Source organism: Colletotrichum orchidophilum, assembly GCF_001831195.1.
Source record: "Colletotrichum orchidophilum strain IMI 309357 chromosome Unknown Scaffold_148.1, whole genome shotgun sequence".
Classification (NCBI taxonomy): Eukaryota; Fungi; Ascomycota; class Sordariomycetes; order Glomerellales; family Glomerellaceae; genus Colletotrichum; species Colletotrichum orchidophilum.
This window is the reverse complement of record NW_019173104.1, coordinates 1-14,979: the sequence shown is the minus strand read 5'-3', so window position 1 is coordinate 14,979 and position 14,979 is coordinate 1. Positions and strand designations below refer to the sequence as shown.

Below are 14,979 nucleotides of genomic sequence, written 5' to 3'. Positions count from 1 at the left end.
CGGGTGTCGAGGGGTGGAAGCTGACAGGATGCTCAGGCTGTGGCTGACTTCCAATAGGGATGGAAGACATCCTGAACCACTGGGCGCCTTTCCAATAGGTACCTTGGCTTCATCTTTCAGCACGTCAAGACCAACCCGGGACAATTTTGGGACAGCCCAATACCCCAGGGTCGCTATGTACCTTCTTCCATTACCAACTAGCAAGGCACCCTAAATGAAGGAAAATTAAGGAGACATAAGGTGCCAGGTGGCAACCAGGAAGGCAGCATGTCACGCCTTGGTCCACTCAACCTAACAGCCTAGGTACGTAAGGTATGTAGGTATGTCCTGTCCCTTCCATTCTTCAATTGAGTATTCGTGAAAAGCTGACATAAGAAATCTTGGACAATGCACCAATTGACATCGAGCAGTGCCGCGTCAGGAGTGAAGGCACATTGCTTCAATACCTTAGTACGTAGGGAAGTACGGAGCTATTTGGCGCGGCCCACACGCGGCTCAATCCGCAGACCTGACGCAATCCGTCCGTCCCAAATGGCTCCCATCCTGACATGCGATACCTGTCCAATTCATCGGCGTGTTAATGCAAGCTTGTCGGCGCATCTTTACACGGCATAATCAACCACCACAACGTATCTCACCTCAACTCTTCATCCTATCACTTTGACTCGTGATCCAAGAGCTGCCCTACGTACTCGTGCTTGTCTTTTGTTGAGGACTCGACTCGGCTACCTCCTCAATCAACCACACACCAACTTATGCTATTTAGTAACTACGATCCGAAGCTGAGAACCGGACCTGGACCTTTTAGACAGCTGAACCGAGTCCGCCCTTGGCACGACTAACCCATCTACCTAATCTGACGTACATTTCCTTATAAACTCCCCGAGCCCGCCCTCCACACCATTCCTCGTTGCTGCATCTTTGTGCACGCCCACGCCAATGGTGTCCTCTTCCGTAATTGTTACCTCTCGTTCATGACGGCGACCCTGAGCGGCCCGCGCAGCGAGCGACAAAGGACACCAGGCTGAGGAGCGCCATCGCGGCCAACTCTGGCAACCGCTATGTGGCGAGACCGCACGAATCTGTACGTAGCCGCCCTTGCTCGCGCTCTTCCTACCTGACCCTCTCTCTTCCCCATGATTGCTGGCTCACGGGGCTAGACGGAAAAGTTCCTGCTTTTTCGCTGACATTTCGGCCGACCTGCAGCTACATTTCCTATCGGCAGTCGTACGCGCACCATCCGACAAAACGGACAAAGTACAGCGGTAGCGCGGCCGGTGGGAACGGCTTCGGCGATGTCTTCCCGGGGAACAGCAGCTATGCTAGCGGCAACGACGACACGCGCGGTCTCCTCTCGGCTGGTGCCTTCGAAGACGATGGCGACGCCGTGATAGAGATGGACCTCTTACCCCCGCGCTGGGCCGACATATCCGACGAGATCACTGATCTGCTCGCCGACATAGCCACCAGGAGCCAGGCCCTCGAGCGCCTGCACCAGAAACACGTATTGCCAGGATTCAACGACGAGGATGCCAAGAAGGCCGAGGAGAGGGAGATTGAGACGCTCACGCAGCAGATCACAAAAGGGTTCCACGACTGCCATCGTTGCATCCAGCGGGTCGAGCAGATGGTGAGGGACTCGAAGCATTCTGGGACGATAACCAGTGCAGAGGAGACGATGGCGAAGAATATTCAGATATCACTAGCTTCTCGGGTGCAGGAGGCTAGCGCAATGTTTAGAAAGAAACAGAGTGCGTACTTGAAAAGTAAGTGCCTTGAACTCGTAGACGTCGCGGAGGACATGCTGACAGAGTGTTAGAACTGCGTGGAATGAGCGGTCTTGGCGCAGTCGGCGTAGGCGTGCCAGGCGAAAGGGGATCAACACCACAGCCCTTCAACTCATACCTGGATCCGTCAATGGTCGAGTCGGACGCCGACAGATCCTTCTCGCAGTCGATGCTTCAAGCAACGCAGCAGAAGCTTCTACAGTCAAATGATGCGGCTATAATCCAACGCGAGCGAGAGATCGAGGACATTGCTCAGGGCATCATCGAGCTTGCCGACATATTCCGCGACTTGCAGAACATGGTCATCGACCAAGGGACCATGCTAGACAGGATAGACTACAATGTCGAGCGGATGGCCACCGACGTCAAGGGTGCCGAGAAAGAGCTTGTGATCGCCGACGGATATCAGAAGAAAACCACCAAGCGGAAGATTATTCTACTTCTCCTCCTCATTATAGCAGGAATGATCATCTTGTTGGTCATTAAACCCAAGAAGCGCGGAGGCGACGAGTGAGCTGGCGTTGATACACTGTGCTTCCAAAGGGCGTCAATGAGAGATGACGGTTGTAAACTAAATGTATGAGTTTCTTATTTTACAACAATATCTAGCGATTATGGGATCCATCATCGACCTGCAATGATAATTAATCATCCAATGTTGCTGCCCTTGGTGTGACTGTTATCACAGGATTGTGTTACAGGAGAGACTGCACTCGTGGCAGTCACAATCCTCTTCTCTGCCTTCCCCTTGCATCCGCCATGAGGTCTCGTAACTCAGCAACGTCTGGCAATAGTCTGCGTCCAGCTGACTTGTTGAACAACTCCCGCATGCTTTTCAACGGGGCCAATTCCGTTTTCGTCCTGGGCCCGCCATCAATCCGGGACAGGTACATCCGAGCCAAGCACCTGATGACCTCCTCCTGGACGACAGACGTTCGGAACGGAATGCCTCGTTCATTCAGTGTCGCGAGGAACCGCACACCCCGGGCGGGTCCTCTCCCGCCCATAGCCTCCGTCTCCGACGAAATGTCGGCCAAGCGATTGAGGCTTTGCGACCGGCCCGCCTTGAATCCCCAACGGACAATAGCCGCGTGCAGAGCGGGGTTGTCAAAGATCTGGCGCATTGGGTGCTGCTCATGAGATATGGGTAGGTCGGTTGGAACAAGGACGTTTCTGGTCGAGCTTTCCACGCCCAACGGTGGTGCATCTAGCTGGTGGACTGGCAGCAGCCCGGGTTTGGAGACACAAAGATGTTGATATGTGCCCAGGATGCCATGGCTAATGTCCTCCAACACGTCGATGCGGCCGAATTTGCCCAGTCCGAAGAGTATCTTTTGCCAATAACGCGAATGTAGAGGCTTCTGTAGCAGCGCCAGGCGTGTAAGAAAGGCAATGGCCGTGGTAAAAGCCTCCTGGTTATTTGCGGTAGTCTTTGGGTTCCATGGCAGAGGGTCGAGAAGGTTCGCACAGATGTGCTGTATCGTCGATGCATGGACCTCGATGTCCATCGTTCGCATTTCATCAAGCAAAGCCAAGGCCTGTTTGAACCTGCCTTGATCCAGGAGATGGTGCAACAAGATATTCGACGTGGAGTCAACAGAATCTTCCACCATTGCGGGTTGGACCGCCAGCAGTAATCGATGTGTTTTCCAATCTCCCTCATCGAAGGCCTTGTCACGGATGCTAGCTAGCATGGAGGGGTCGTCAAAGACGTCTGGGTGTATATCGGTGTGCAGCAAGTCCGACAGCAACTCCTCTTCGTTGTTCTCAGCAAATCGTTTGAGCACCCACGCGTAGGCTGATTGCCCAATGCCAATATTGACCGTCCGCAGCTGCTCAATCCGGGCCACCACTCCCTTAGCTGTCGATTCGCGCAAGGCAATCGACTGGAGAGATAGAGGCCCGATGTGGTGCACCCCGAGGGCATGGACAGCATGAATCGCAAAGTCTAGCGGCACCCAAGAGCTTGCAAACCATCGCGCACCAAGCGTATCGCTGGGCTGTCTTCCTGGCGGTCCATTTCCACTGCTCTGCGTGTCATGCATGGCCTCCCACAGTGAGTCGTCCTGGGCGTTCCAATACGCTGGGGAGTTCAGGCCGATGACCACCTGCTCTTCCAGTTCAAGAGTAACGGTCGGATAATAGCGAGCAAGGAACGTTAGGTATGGCTGTGACTCGGTAGTCGGTGGGGGCAGATCGTCGTGATATATGAACGCATTGCGCCATCCAACGCATTGTTGAGAGAGGCCGTTCTCGTAGAGTAGTGGAATAAGTTCGTTATATAGCCCGCGGTGCATAGCTGTAAAATATAGGGCTTGCAGTATCTGTTGCATATCGGCTTCGGTGGTCACGGAAAATTCTCGCAGCAAGGCACCGAAGGCTTCCTGTCCGGGGTCAAAGTTCGGCATCAAGCGCATGTGCCACTGCAATGCTCGACGGTACTGGCCATTCCGTAGGCAGTATGTGACTGTCGTTATGTACAACGCCGGCCACCGCGCGGAGTGATCATGGAGCAGACGCTCTGCAAAAAGCGCAACGTCCTTGAGCTCGTCCTCGTTGTGAAGGACAGTTTCCAGAATGACGCTCCAAAAGGATTTTGCTTCCTCGCTCGTCACGTCCCTAAATGACCTGCGCCGCTCCACAGCCTCCCAGACGGCAAGCACACCGTCTCTCCCATGCTCTTTCTTTGCGGCGATGAGAACGTGGAGCCAGAGTGAAGACTCGTCATCGTTCTCTGTTATTTCGCCCAGCCCAATATCCAACTTATCGGGAGGCGAGGTGGCTGCTGATGAGTCAATGCGGGTATTCAAATCGGGTTTCCGTTGCATTCGTAGGCCTCGAGCTATTCGGGATTGGAAAAAGGCAGGTCCCGATCTAAAAGTCGGATCGTCTGAGGGTTTCGGCGCAATGTCTGCGTGGATGATTGTGCTGCTCGAGTCGTGGATATCGACAACTGGGTGTAAGAAAGTTGGGCTACATCTTGAATGACCAGATGCGCGTGGATCAAAGTTGGGAGCGCGTGGTGGTGAACCTGACTTAACGAAACTTCTGCGTGGAGTTCTTGGCAGGGCTGTTGTTGTTCGTCGAATCGCGACGAGTCCTTGATGTGATTGCCGCCGGCCGAGGCATGCTCTATTCAAGTGACAGAGGCATTGCGAGGCCAATTGCATTGCCCCGCGTGAAGAACCACCAAAGCACAATTGCGTTGAGACGGGGCATCAAGCATAGCAGCCGACACATCTAACAAAGCTAAGGTCCTGGTGCAAGCTGCATCACGAGGCTGAATCTGCAGGGTGGAATTAGCAATTGCAAGTTGGAAGGATGTTCATTTTTGGGCCAAAAAGTTCCCGAGCAAATCCACCCGTCAACCGAATTGAGCTCGGTCCCATTCGTCGACTGGGAGCTGGAAAGCGGGCCCTGCTGAGTCAGTCGGGGACATTCGGCCCACCCAAGGCATGAGCCCATCTTGCTGATTGCTCCGTCCGTCCTCCAAAGCCGTCATACGAGAAAGCCTTCGAAGCTGCAAACCACCACAAAATTGAAGCATACCGCAATTCAATCGATCAAAATGGGGTACGTGTCTTCGGAGCAGACGCAAGACTGGCCGACGGTTGACGGAGCGCTGCCGTCGCCAATGGTTGTCCGCGTCGAAGTCGGGAACAATTATCATACGAGGGCATTTCTAACGTCCACATAGTATCGTCGACGCGAAGAACAAGGTCCCTGAGCTCCAGAAGTTCTACCAGGCCGCTTACAAGGACCACACCCGTGTCTGGAAGATTGTATGTTCAATTGACCTTCGCAACTGGCGCCAGCGCCGACGGACGGACGCTGACTCGACATCGCAGAACCCTCGCAGCCGCTGGTACATGACCCCCTACGTTATCCTTCTGTGGGGATCTCTTGGTGGTATGCTGTAGCTCCTCAAAGATTTCTCGGGACGAACACTTACATCCAGTAGCCTCCTTCTACGGCATGGGCCGCAAGGTCCTCGGCTACAACACCTACTTCGGCAAGGAATAGACGGTGCTCGAGATGGATACCACCACACAGCGAAATGCTCGGGACCGGACTGTATGATTCGTAGGGCGATCAATAGACCGAATTGGCATTAGAAGAGCCAGGCTTCCTCCATGTCATCTTCACCAAATTGGGCAGTGTAGTGACGTCGATTTTGGGGGTTCGTTTTGACTATGCCTGTCAAATTTATCAAGTGGCCAACCTTTTCCCGCTCCTTCCTTTAAGCAGTAAAGGCCATCTAGAATACACATGCGCATCGGCACCGCAAGTAGCGTCAAAGTCTAGATGCTTGCGCGGCATCCAACGCTCCTGCACGGTGACAGCCGCTCATCTCATCCATACGTTCACAGCATCTAGTAGCCGCTGGCTCCAGGTGCCTTCTCGTCCTTCTTCAGGCTGATGAGGAGCTCACGGAAGCGCTCCTTGCCGGAACCGGAGGCGCCGCCCTTGGAACCCTTTCCGCTAACATCAACCAGCTTCGCGATTCTCTCCCAGCTTGTGCCGCCGGAGACGGTATCTTCACGGCTGGCCAGGAACTGCTCGGCGTCCTTGCGCGTCTGAGCAATGCCCTTCTCCTTCTTTGCGTTGTAGTTATTGTAGAAATCGTCAATGTTCTCTCTGGCTTCCTTAATCGTCTCCTCACGCTGCTGGCCGAATTGCAGTGCCCGCTTCTCGTTCTGCGCATCTCGCTGTTCGCGCCACTCACGGATGACCGCGGGCTCCTCCTCCTCCTCGACGAAGGCGCTATAGCCAGAGTTGTAGTTTACACTAGGAGTAGCGGTGATACCAGCGCCGGGAATCTGGCCAGAGTTGACAGGCTGTATGTTTTTATTTGTTAGACGGTGCGTGGGGTGAGAGGGCGGTATGACGAACCTCGTTCTGGGCAAGGTCTGGAAATTGCGACTCGAATGTCGACTCCTCGCTGATGACGTTGCCGCTGCCTCCACCGCCCAGGAGATCATCGTCGCCAGCTCCGAAGGCGATGGCATCGCCACTGGTAGCAAATTGATCGGCATCATCACCTAGAAGCGCCTTCTCTCGGGCAAGGAAGTCGTCGGTAGACGGTTCGGCGCCGGTGTCTTTGATATCGGTTTGGGCTGGATGCGGCTGTCAGCCTTGGGAAAGAAACACATTCGCTCTCATATGACCTACCACCCGAATCGAAGTCCTCAAGCGAAGGGAATCTGTGGGCCATTTTGATGCCTGGTGTATGCGTTGTTGAAAAATGGGAAAGAGAGACGGGTTGTCGACGTGGCTGCTGGGGATCGAATGTCAACCGTTTGAAATGGAAACCAGCCAAAAAGCGAAGCTGTACGACGGGGGCGTTAAAATGATTTCTCTGTCAGGAAGCGCTCAAAGGCAGTCGTGAAAGCAGGCTTGGAGGGGTGAATCGAGGTCATGTATGGAAGGTCAGGTCCTTTGAATATGCGATAGGGACAGCAGGTGAGACTACCTTACCTTACCTGAGATGGGATGTCTGGCGGCGATTACCGTGCCCGTGCAGTGCGCAGCAACAGGTATCCACTTCAAAGCTGTCTCCACCGGTTAATTGAATGCGCCTCTTGTGATGTCTCACCCATATGGTCTGAGCAGCCCCCTTGTGGCTGGGGAACCTGGTGGGAGAAAAGCCGGATGGATACATGCATATATTCGATACTGCCAGATGATTTTCTACCTAGGTTACCTTATCACTATAGGGAGAGCAGGAGCGACCACGTCTGAGCCATCAGCGTTGTTTTCATTCTGGTCTACCACCGTTAACTGACTCCCGTATCAACGTCTGTTTCCTCAGCAGCAAAGCCAGCCATTGCGTCTCACAAAACAAAATTTCTTGCTCCAGGATTTGCGGTCTACCTGTCTTACTCTTTGGCCCTCTGTGGAAGAGTGTTGCCAGATGTATTGGACTGGAACCTGTGCAGAAGCAACTTTGGGAGGTCAGGTGTTTGCTACTGGGATTTAAGGCCTAGAGATTCCATTGACTGATTGATTGCATACCTTCCTTCCTTCCTTCTTTTTATCCCTCTCACTCACTCTTTCACTCTCACATACGCATTCTCTCACACACACACTCTCTTTCGCCTTTTTTATCAACTTGCCGAATTGATATCGCTTGAGACCTTTCCCAGCACTACTGAACACCTCGGAGTCTTTTGACTACGAAAATAAGTTCTCTTAAGTCATCATCAGGACAACCATACTCATCCAACGTTCAATTTCAGCTACTTTTGTGCCTTCTTATCAAAAGAAAGGGGAGGGGGGAAACTTTGGTCTCCAGGTTGTGTTTGCTTCAACTCGAAGCAATTGTACGCCTTCTCATTTCGGACAACGTCACAAGACCGTTTCCTACAATATCTACCCACGACAGCCAAGGTACGCCAGACTAACATGGCATACAACGACGATGCGGTACTGGCAAAGCTGTCGGCCCTGAATGAGAGCCATGACAGCATTGCGACTGCTGCACAATGGATCATGTTCCACAAGTAAGCCCAGCTGCTCAATTCCAACTCACACACCTCTCACATCAATCGAAACTGACTTTGGCTGCTTCACAGGCGACATGCAGATCGCACAGTGGCACTATGGATGCAGCGTCTCCGGGATTCATCAAGTACCAAGAGATTGAGCTTGGTTTATCTTGCAAACGGTAAGCACCTTGACGCATTGCACACTCATCGTCTAGCTCCCGACAATGAACTATTTGCACCATGATGATTCTAATACATCCACAGAGGTCACCCAGCAGTCAAAGGCCCGACACAAGGACGATTTCCTTGTTGCCTTCTCCCCCGTCATTGCTGAAGCAACGTCGTTGGCCTACAAGGGAGCGCCGGCTGAGATCCAGAACAAGCTAAGAAGAGTCATTGACGTTTGGAAAGACCGCTTTATCTTCGAGCCGCCCGTTCAACAGGCTATCGAACGCGGCATCGATGGTATACATTCTCCCCATCTATGGTAGCAACATGTACTGAGCGTGCTCTAGAACTCGATAAGGCCCGAGGAACCGCCAAGCCAACCTTCGCTGGTCCTGGAATGGGCGGTGGTGGTCCTTCTGTCCCAACAGAGCTCGCCCCGCTTGTCACCTCGTATACGAATGTCTCGAAGCTCAACCTTCCCACTAAGACGGCTGTGAGCACCGCCAACCAGGACTTCGAAAAGATCACAGACCCATCGACACCCGTTCCGTCCGCCCCCGTGTATGCTGCACGTCTAAATGGTCTGCTTAAGAGCCTGGCCAGTGCTGAGGGCGCTGTCGCAGAATGTGTCAAGGCCAGGAAGGGCCTCATTGGCGAGTTAGAGAAGATGCTCAGCGCGAGCCAGGAGGCGCTGGCGACCGACGAGAGACAGTATGCCGAGCTGATGTCCCGCAAGGCGGAAACGGAGGAGAAGAGACGTGAGATTGAGCAAGCGATTATGCGTGGACTTCCGACACACGAGGCTTCGCAATCCCCCGGCAACGGGGCGTCCAAGACTCCTGAACCTGAGAGACCAGAAGTTGAGGCGCTGACACCCCCGGCCGTGGAGGCCTTTACACCGCCGTCAGTGGAAGCACTCACACCTCCTCCGGTCCACGACGAGCCGCCTGTTCCTCACCACACAGAAGCGGACCATGCCCGTTCGGCATCGAGCCAAGGTTTCCAGCCTCCGGCGGCGTCAGGCATCGAAATGTTGTCAGCCCTTGCCTCGCAGTACCAATCCATCCCTGTCTCGGCAAACGGCGCGAAGAAGAGACGCCGGCTCGATGGAGACGAGTTCCCTGATCTTGGGGGCGATGATGGAATCGATGCCGACGTGGCAGAGATGCTGCGTAAGGAGAGTAACGGTAGCGCTTGAAGGGTCAGTTTGTTACAGGCTACACCATTTCGGCTACTCATTTCGCCGCAGGCACGACTTGGAGACGTTTTGGGGTAATTGGGAAGGTAGTACTATATTAGAAAGCACGCCGGGGGCGTCACCGGTTTCTATGACCGGCTGCGAAGATCGGTCGCTCGCGGGTTCGTGAAGGGGCCAGGACTCCGGCATCTGTACTCGGAACCCTAATTTGATGCAAGCAACAACAACCCAATGGCACTGGCCATCTACAGGGGAGAAGGATCAGCGATGTCTCATCGTAGACACGGTCTACATAGTAAGCTGGGACTCAGAGGGCTCGAGATTTGTTGCAGCCTCATGTGTGTATATGTAAGAAAGCTGGGAAACTAGAGATCACAAAAAAACAGGACAAGCAATTGACAAAGCCACTCGATTTATCCTTTGTTTTTTTTCCTCTTCCACGGCAGCGTAGTGACATTTCCTTGGACCCAGGCGACTCGTCAATCGTATAGTATCGGTTGTTCCCTTCCGTCCTCGGCTAATGCGGAGTAACCTGGAGCATTCGGCGAAAAGAAATGATCGGGCCGACTATCACCGAGGGGCCCTGGGGTACAGCAGCGTCCGCCGTCAGCACGTCTCGGGGTACGGGCTACGGTACCTTACTATGTGTTCATTGAGCGCTGTAAATTTCGAGCGCGAACCGATGACGGTATCTTTCCGGTCCTCTCCTAAAATCACTTACCTACCTAAGCCGTCGCTGTACTTATGCGCAACCCGTCGAGCTTCTTCGTATGATGGTGCTCCCTCCTTCAACGCTTTCTGACTATGCGCCTCCCATGAGATAAACCCATTTCCAAATTTACCATGGCTATGGGAGTTGTGCGTTCCGCGGTGCTGCTCCCGCACCGCGTCGGGAGCTGCCCGACGACATTGGCGTCGCTGATGCCAACCCTCCCCGGCCTTCGCAAGACCTCGACGACACCACCAGTCCTACAACATCCTCTCCTGTCACAGATTAGAAGCTTCAGCTCCAAGCCCGTTCAATCATTATCTGCAGCGTGTTCTGTTGCCACCCATCGATTGGCGCAACAACGACCTGTCCCATCCTCTCAAAGGCCTCAACTATCCGGACCGATCGCGATCTTGCGCTATTCTTCGAACGGGTTTTCTAAGCGACAAGACTCTCATCCTGCGGCGCCAACTCAGGCTACGCGTGAGGGAGATAACGTCGTGAAGCAGACCGAACCGCAGTCGCGAGACCTCGAACAACCTGATGACTTCCAAAAGAGCGAGAGGGCTGCTAAGGCTGCCCAGGTCAACCTCAGTGCGAAGCTGTCAAAGGAAGGCAAGTCGCAAGGCGGCAAGGCCGGATTTTCTGAGATTTGGAGATTGATCAAAATCGCGCGGCCAGAGCTGCGGTGGCTGGGAATCGCCATGGTTTTCCTCGTCATCTCGTCCAGCGTCACCATGTCTATTCCGTTCTCCGTCGGCAGAATCCTCGACATGGCCACCAAGGACCCCGCCGAGGACGCGCGCCTGTTTGGCCTGACCATGCCGCAGTTCTTCACAGCCTTGGGTGTCATCTTGACCGTCGGAGCCATGGCTAACTTTGGACGCGTAATTCTTCTGCGTATCGTTGGCGAAAGGGTTGTCGCCCGTCTGCGATCGTCCCTCTATCGACGAACATACGTACAGGACGCCGAATTTTTCGACGCGAACCGAGTTGGAGACCTTATATCGCGACTCAGCTCCGATACTGTCATCGTTGGCAAGTCCATCACCCAGAACATCAGCGACGGTCTACGGGCTCTTTTTAGTGGAGGGGCCGGCTTCTGTGTCATGGTCTGGCTGAGTCCGAAGTTGACTGGACTTCTCCTCGTCATGCTGCCGCCTGTTGCAGTTGGAGCCTTCTTTTACGGACGCGCAATCAGAAATGTGAGCAAGGGAATTCAGAAGAACCTGGGTACCTTGACGAAGATTGCCGAAGAACGCCTCGGCAACGTGAAAACAAGCCAGGCGTTCGTGGGAGAGGTCCAGGAGGTCGGTCGCTACAATCACCAAGTCAAGAAGATTTTTGCTTTGGGTAAGAAGGAATCAACGATTGCTGCCACTTTCTTCGCCTCAACGGGCTGGGCTGGTAACATGACCATCCTCGCCATGCTCGTTGTCGGCGGCAACTTTGTCCGCGACGGCGCCATGACGCTAGGAGATCTGACATCTTTCATGATGTACACGGCTTTCGCAGGATCTAGTCTTTTCGGTCTCTCGTCCTTCTACTCGGAGCTGATGAAGGGAGTCGGTGCTGCCAGCCGCTTGTTCGAGTTGCAAGACCGAAAGCCCGGCATCTCACAAACAGTCGGTTTCAAAGTGAAGTCGGCACAGGGCCCGATTCGGTTCTCAAACGTTTCATTCGCCTACCCTACGCGACCGGCTGTCAACATTTTCAACGATTTGAATTTTGAGATTCCTTCGGGCAGCAACGTCTGTGTTGTCGGACCCTCCGGCGGTGGTAAATCGACCGTTGCCGGTCTGCTGTTGCGATTCTACAATCCAATCTCTGGCTCTATTACGATCAACGGCGTCGATATTTCCAAGATGAATGTCAAGTCACTGCGGCGGCGCATTGGTATGGTCGCGCAAGAGCCGGTTTTGTTCTCCGGGTCGATTGCTGAAAACATATCATACGGCAAGCCCAATGCTAGCCGAGCTGAAATCGTCGCGGCCGCGCGAAAGGCCAACTGCAACTTTATCAGTGACCTTCCATCTGGTTTGGACACGCAGGTTGGAGCCAGAGGCTCGCAGCTGTCGGGAGGTCAGAAGCAGCGAATCGCCATCGCACGAGCGTTGATCAAGGATCCCGATATTCTCATCCTCGATGAGGCGACCTCGGCCTTGGACGCCGAGTCTGAGACGCTCGTCAACGCCGCACTTGCCTCGCTTCTCAGGGGCAAAAACACGACCATCTCCATCGCACACCGACTGTCGACTATCAAGCGCTCTGACCTGATTATTGTCCTTTCCAACAATGGCGGAGTTGCTGAGATTGGCAAATACACGGAGCTGTCGGCCGATAAGGACAGCGCGTTTAGCAAGCTCATGGAGTGGCAAATGAGCGGCGGCGACGTTCCCGACCCACGCTCTAGCGATAGGGCTCACATTACAGAAGAAGAAGAAATCGAATCCGACCTTGAGGGGGAGGAAGGTGAAGAGGAGGCCGAGGAGCAGCCGCAGGAGGAGATTAGGGAGAAGGAGACACGGCGATGAAAAGCGTATACTACTCCGTCACCGGACAAGAGTAGAATTGCTTTTGAAAGGGGGGTTATGTATTGTTCTTGTGTTTCATATCAAAAAGGCTGCTTACAGACGAGGGAGCGATTCAGCAGCAACGGTGAATCACTTACTGCTCCGGCGCAGGGCACCTCGTGCTGCCGCTTGTGTACTACAAATTATTCATGGGTTAAATAGCATCATAGAATAACTCCGCTCGATCTTGGTGGACGTCTGGGGTGTTCCAAATTCAATATTTCAAATGCGTTTGATTACCAAATAGCTGCATGTGAGTGTGATGTGCGAAGTACTCTATGGGTTGCCAAACTCAAGAACTATAAATAAGGTATTGCGACTCAAGAATTCCTGTGGGGCCGGCAAAGTCCATTCCAGAACTGCTATTGTTCGAGCTGACACCGCTCCGAACGAAAGGTCGGCAGGCATGCGAATTCCCAGGTTGCTGAGCGGAAAGCGCACGGGAGGCCGGAAGCTTCCATGGGAGAAGAAGGAGTTTACAGTGAGCTCCGAGCTCCCCTGTCCGCAAGCGGAGGTCAGCTCTTTCAGTGCCACACAGCGCCACCACCACCTTGGATGTCTTGAATCAAATCCTAACAATAACACGTGAAAGCATCTCACCTCATCACTTTTCGTAGTCCGTGGTTCATCGTGAGGATTCGCTTTATATCTGTATCGTCAGCTAGCCTTGCATCTATAACGCCGCCAATCCCACAGCAATATCGTCGTCATCATGGCCACTCAAACTGAGGGCACCTTTGAGGTGGATGGCCAGAAGCTACACAGCACGACGTGGACGGTAAGTGATCCACCCACTCACTCCCTTCGTCATCCAGAAACCCCCGCGTACTGACGCTGCACCACAGCCCGAGGGCCCCATCAAGGCCAAGCTTGTCTTCGTACACGGCTTCAGTGACCACGTGGGACGATACCACGAACTATTCCCCAACCTCGCCGGCCGCGGCATCCAGGTCTTCAGCTGGGACCAGCGCGGATGGGGCCGCAGCGCCGCGAAGCCGGCCGAGAGGGGCCTTACAGGCCCAACGTCGCGCGTCCTCGCCGACGTAGCCGCCTTCATCCGCGACAAGCTCCCGTCCCCGGACGTGCCCGTCTTCGTCATGGGCCATTCCATGGGCGGCGGCCAGGTCCTCGCGTTGGCCAGCAATCCGCAGTACCACGACCTTGTCGCCCAGGTGCGCGGTTGGCTGCTAGAGAGCCCCTTCATCGCCTTCACGCCCGGTGAGGAGCCGAGTTTCCTCAAGGTCTTCTTCGGCAAGCTCGCCAGCAAAGTCCTGCCGAAGCAGCAACTCGTCAACGATATCCCCGCCGAGAACCTCACCCGCGACCCGGCGGCGCAGCAGAGCATCCGGGATGACGACCTCATGCACAACACGGGCACGCTCGAGGGCCTCGCGGGCATGCTGGAGAGAACAGACCAGCTGGCGCAGAATAAGCTGAAGCTGAGCAAGAATGTTAAGAGCCTATGGCTGGGGCACGGCACGGAGGATAAGACGACGTGCTTCAACGCCAGCAAGAAGTGGCTCGGCGCGCAGAGCATCGACGACGGTCACCACAAGCCGTACGAGGGTGCGTATCACCAATTGCATGCGGACCTGTGCAAGGACGAGTTCTTCAAGGATGTCGGGAACTGGATTCTCGAAAGGGCTGGGGAGCCCGCGGCGAAGCCCGAGTCCAAGTTGTAGGAGACTGGACGGGCCCGCGTCATCCATACCTCTGGTCTATGTATCCGTATTTGTATCTTGAATTGGGTTGGGGAATACCTCTTGTGCCTGTGGTCTGGTGGTGGCCGAGACCGCGAACGCTGCCAAATGCAAAACTGCTTGCTTTCGTGAATCGAATGCCACGATGATATTCTGATTGCTGCGGCCTTCGATTCATTTACATTTCGAGAGGTCAGCCAAGCTCGTACGCCAAGGCCCCTTGCTCGGGGTCAAACGGTTGGCCAGAGACGAAGGGATACCACAGGCACCGATATGCGATTCTAATTGGGATTAATGTATAAGCTTGCCATACTGGTATCGATATTCAAAATCCCTCGCAGTTTCTAATTTCATAA

General features: G+C 54.1%; 7 protein-coding genes across 7 annotated transcripts; 5 read left to right on the top strand and 2 right to left on the bottom strand.

Annotated features, from left to right (window-relative positions):
• Positions 1-1,061: 1,061 nt before the first annotated feature.
• On the top strand, positions 1,062-2,301 carry CORC01_12270 (SNARE domain-containing protein; the record flags this gene model as incomplete). Its single annotated transcript, XM_022623891.1, has 3 exons — positions 1,062-1,084; positions 1,207-1,766; positions 1,820-2,301. The coding sequence occupies 3 exons, from the start codon at positions 1,062-1,064 to the stop codon at positions 2,299-2,301; spliced, it is 1,065 nt and encodes a 354-aa protein (XP_022469578.1).
• Positions 2,302-2,509: 208 nt separating this feature from the next.
• Positions 2,510-4,615, bottom strand: CORC01_12269 (pentatricopeptide repeat domain-containing protein; the record flags this gene model as incomplete). The annotated part of the gene is made up of 1 exon (XM_022623890.1): positions 2,510-4,615. One exon carries the CDS (start codon positions 4,613-4,615, stop codon positions 2,510-2,512), a length of 2,106 nt encoding a protein of 701 aa, XP_022469577.1.
• Positions 4,616-5,355: 740 nt separating this feature from the next.
• Positions 5,356-5,810, top strand: CORC01_12268 (uncharacterized protein; the record flags this gene model as incomplete). The annotated part of the gene is made up of 4 exons (XM_022623889.1): positions 5,356-5,360; positions 5,485-5,569; positions 5,636-5,696; positions 5,749-5,810. The coding sequence occupies 4 exons, from the start codon at positions 5,356-5,358 to the stop codon at positions 5,808-5,810; spliced, it is 213 nt and encodes a 70-aa protein (XP_022469576.1).
• Positions 5,811-6,160: 350 nt separating this feature from the next.
• Positions 6,161-7,002, bottom strand: CORC01_12267 (clathrin light chain; the record flags this gene model as incomplete). Its single annotated transcript, XM_022623888.1, has 3 exons — positions 6,161-6,625; positions 6,681-6,904; positions 6,960-7,002. 3 exons carry the CDS (start codon positions 7,000-7,002, stop codon positions 6,161-6,163), a joined length of 732 nt encoding a protein of 243 aa, XP_022469575.1.
• Positions 7,003-8,192: 1,190 nt separating this feature from the next.
• Positions 8,193-9,641, top strand: CORC01_12266 (uncharacterized protein; the record flags this gene model as incomplete). The annotated part of the gene is made up of 4 exons (XM_022623887.1): positions 8,193-8,290; positions 8,363-8,454; positions 8,540-8,740; positions 8,791-9,641. The coding sequence occupies 4 exons, from the start codon at positions 8,193-8,195 to the stop codon at positions 9,639-9,641; spliced, it is 1,242 nt and encodes a 413-aa protein (XP_022469574.1).
• Positions 9,642-10,484: 843 nt separating this feature from the next.
• CORC01_12265 (ABC transporter) lies at positions 10,485-12,884 on the top strand (the record flags this gene model as incomplete). The annotated part of the gene is made up of 1 exon (XM_022623886.1): positions 10,485-12,884. The coding sequence occupies one exon, from the start codon at positions 10,485-10,487 to the stop codon at positions 12,882-12,884; it is 2,400 nt and encodes a 799-aa protein (XP_022469573.1).
• A 751-nt stretch (positions 12,885-13,635) lies between these two features.
• Positions 13,636-14,605, top strand: CORC01_12264 (hydrolase; the record flags this gene model as incomplete). The annotated part of the gene is made up of 2 exons (XM_022623885.1): positions 13,636-13,701; positions 13,769-14,605. The coding sequence occupies 2 exons, from the start codon at positions 13,636-13,638 to the stop codon at positions 14,603-14,605; spliced, it is 903 nt and encodes a 300-aa protein (XP_022469572.1).
• Between the last annotated feature and the right edge of the window lie 374 nt (positions 14,606-14,979).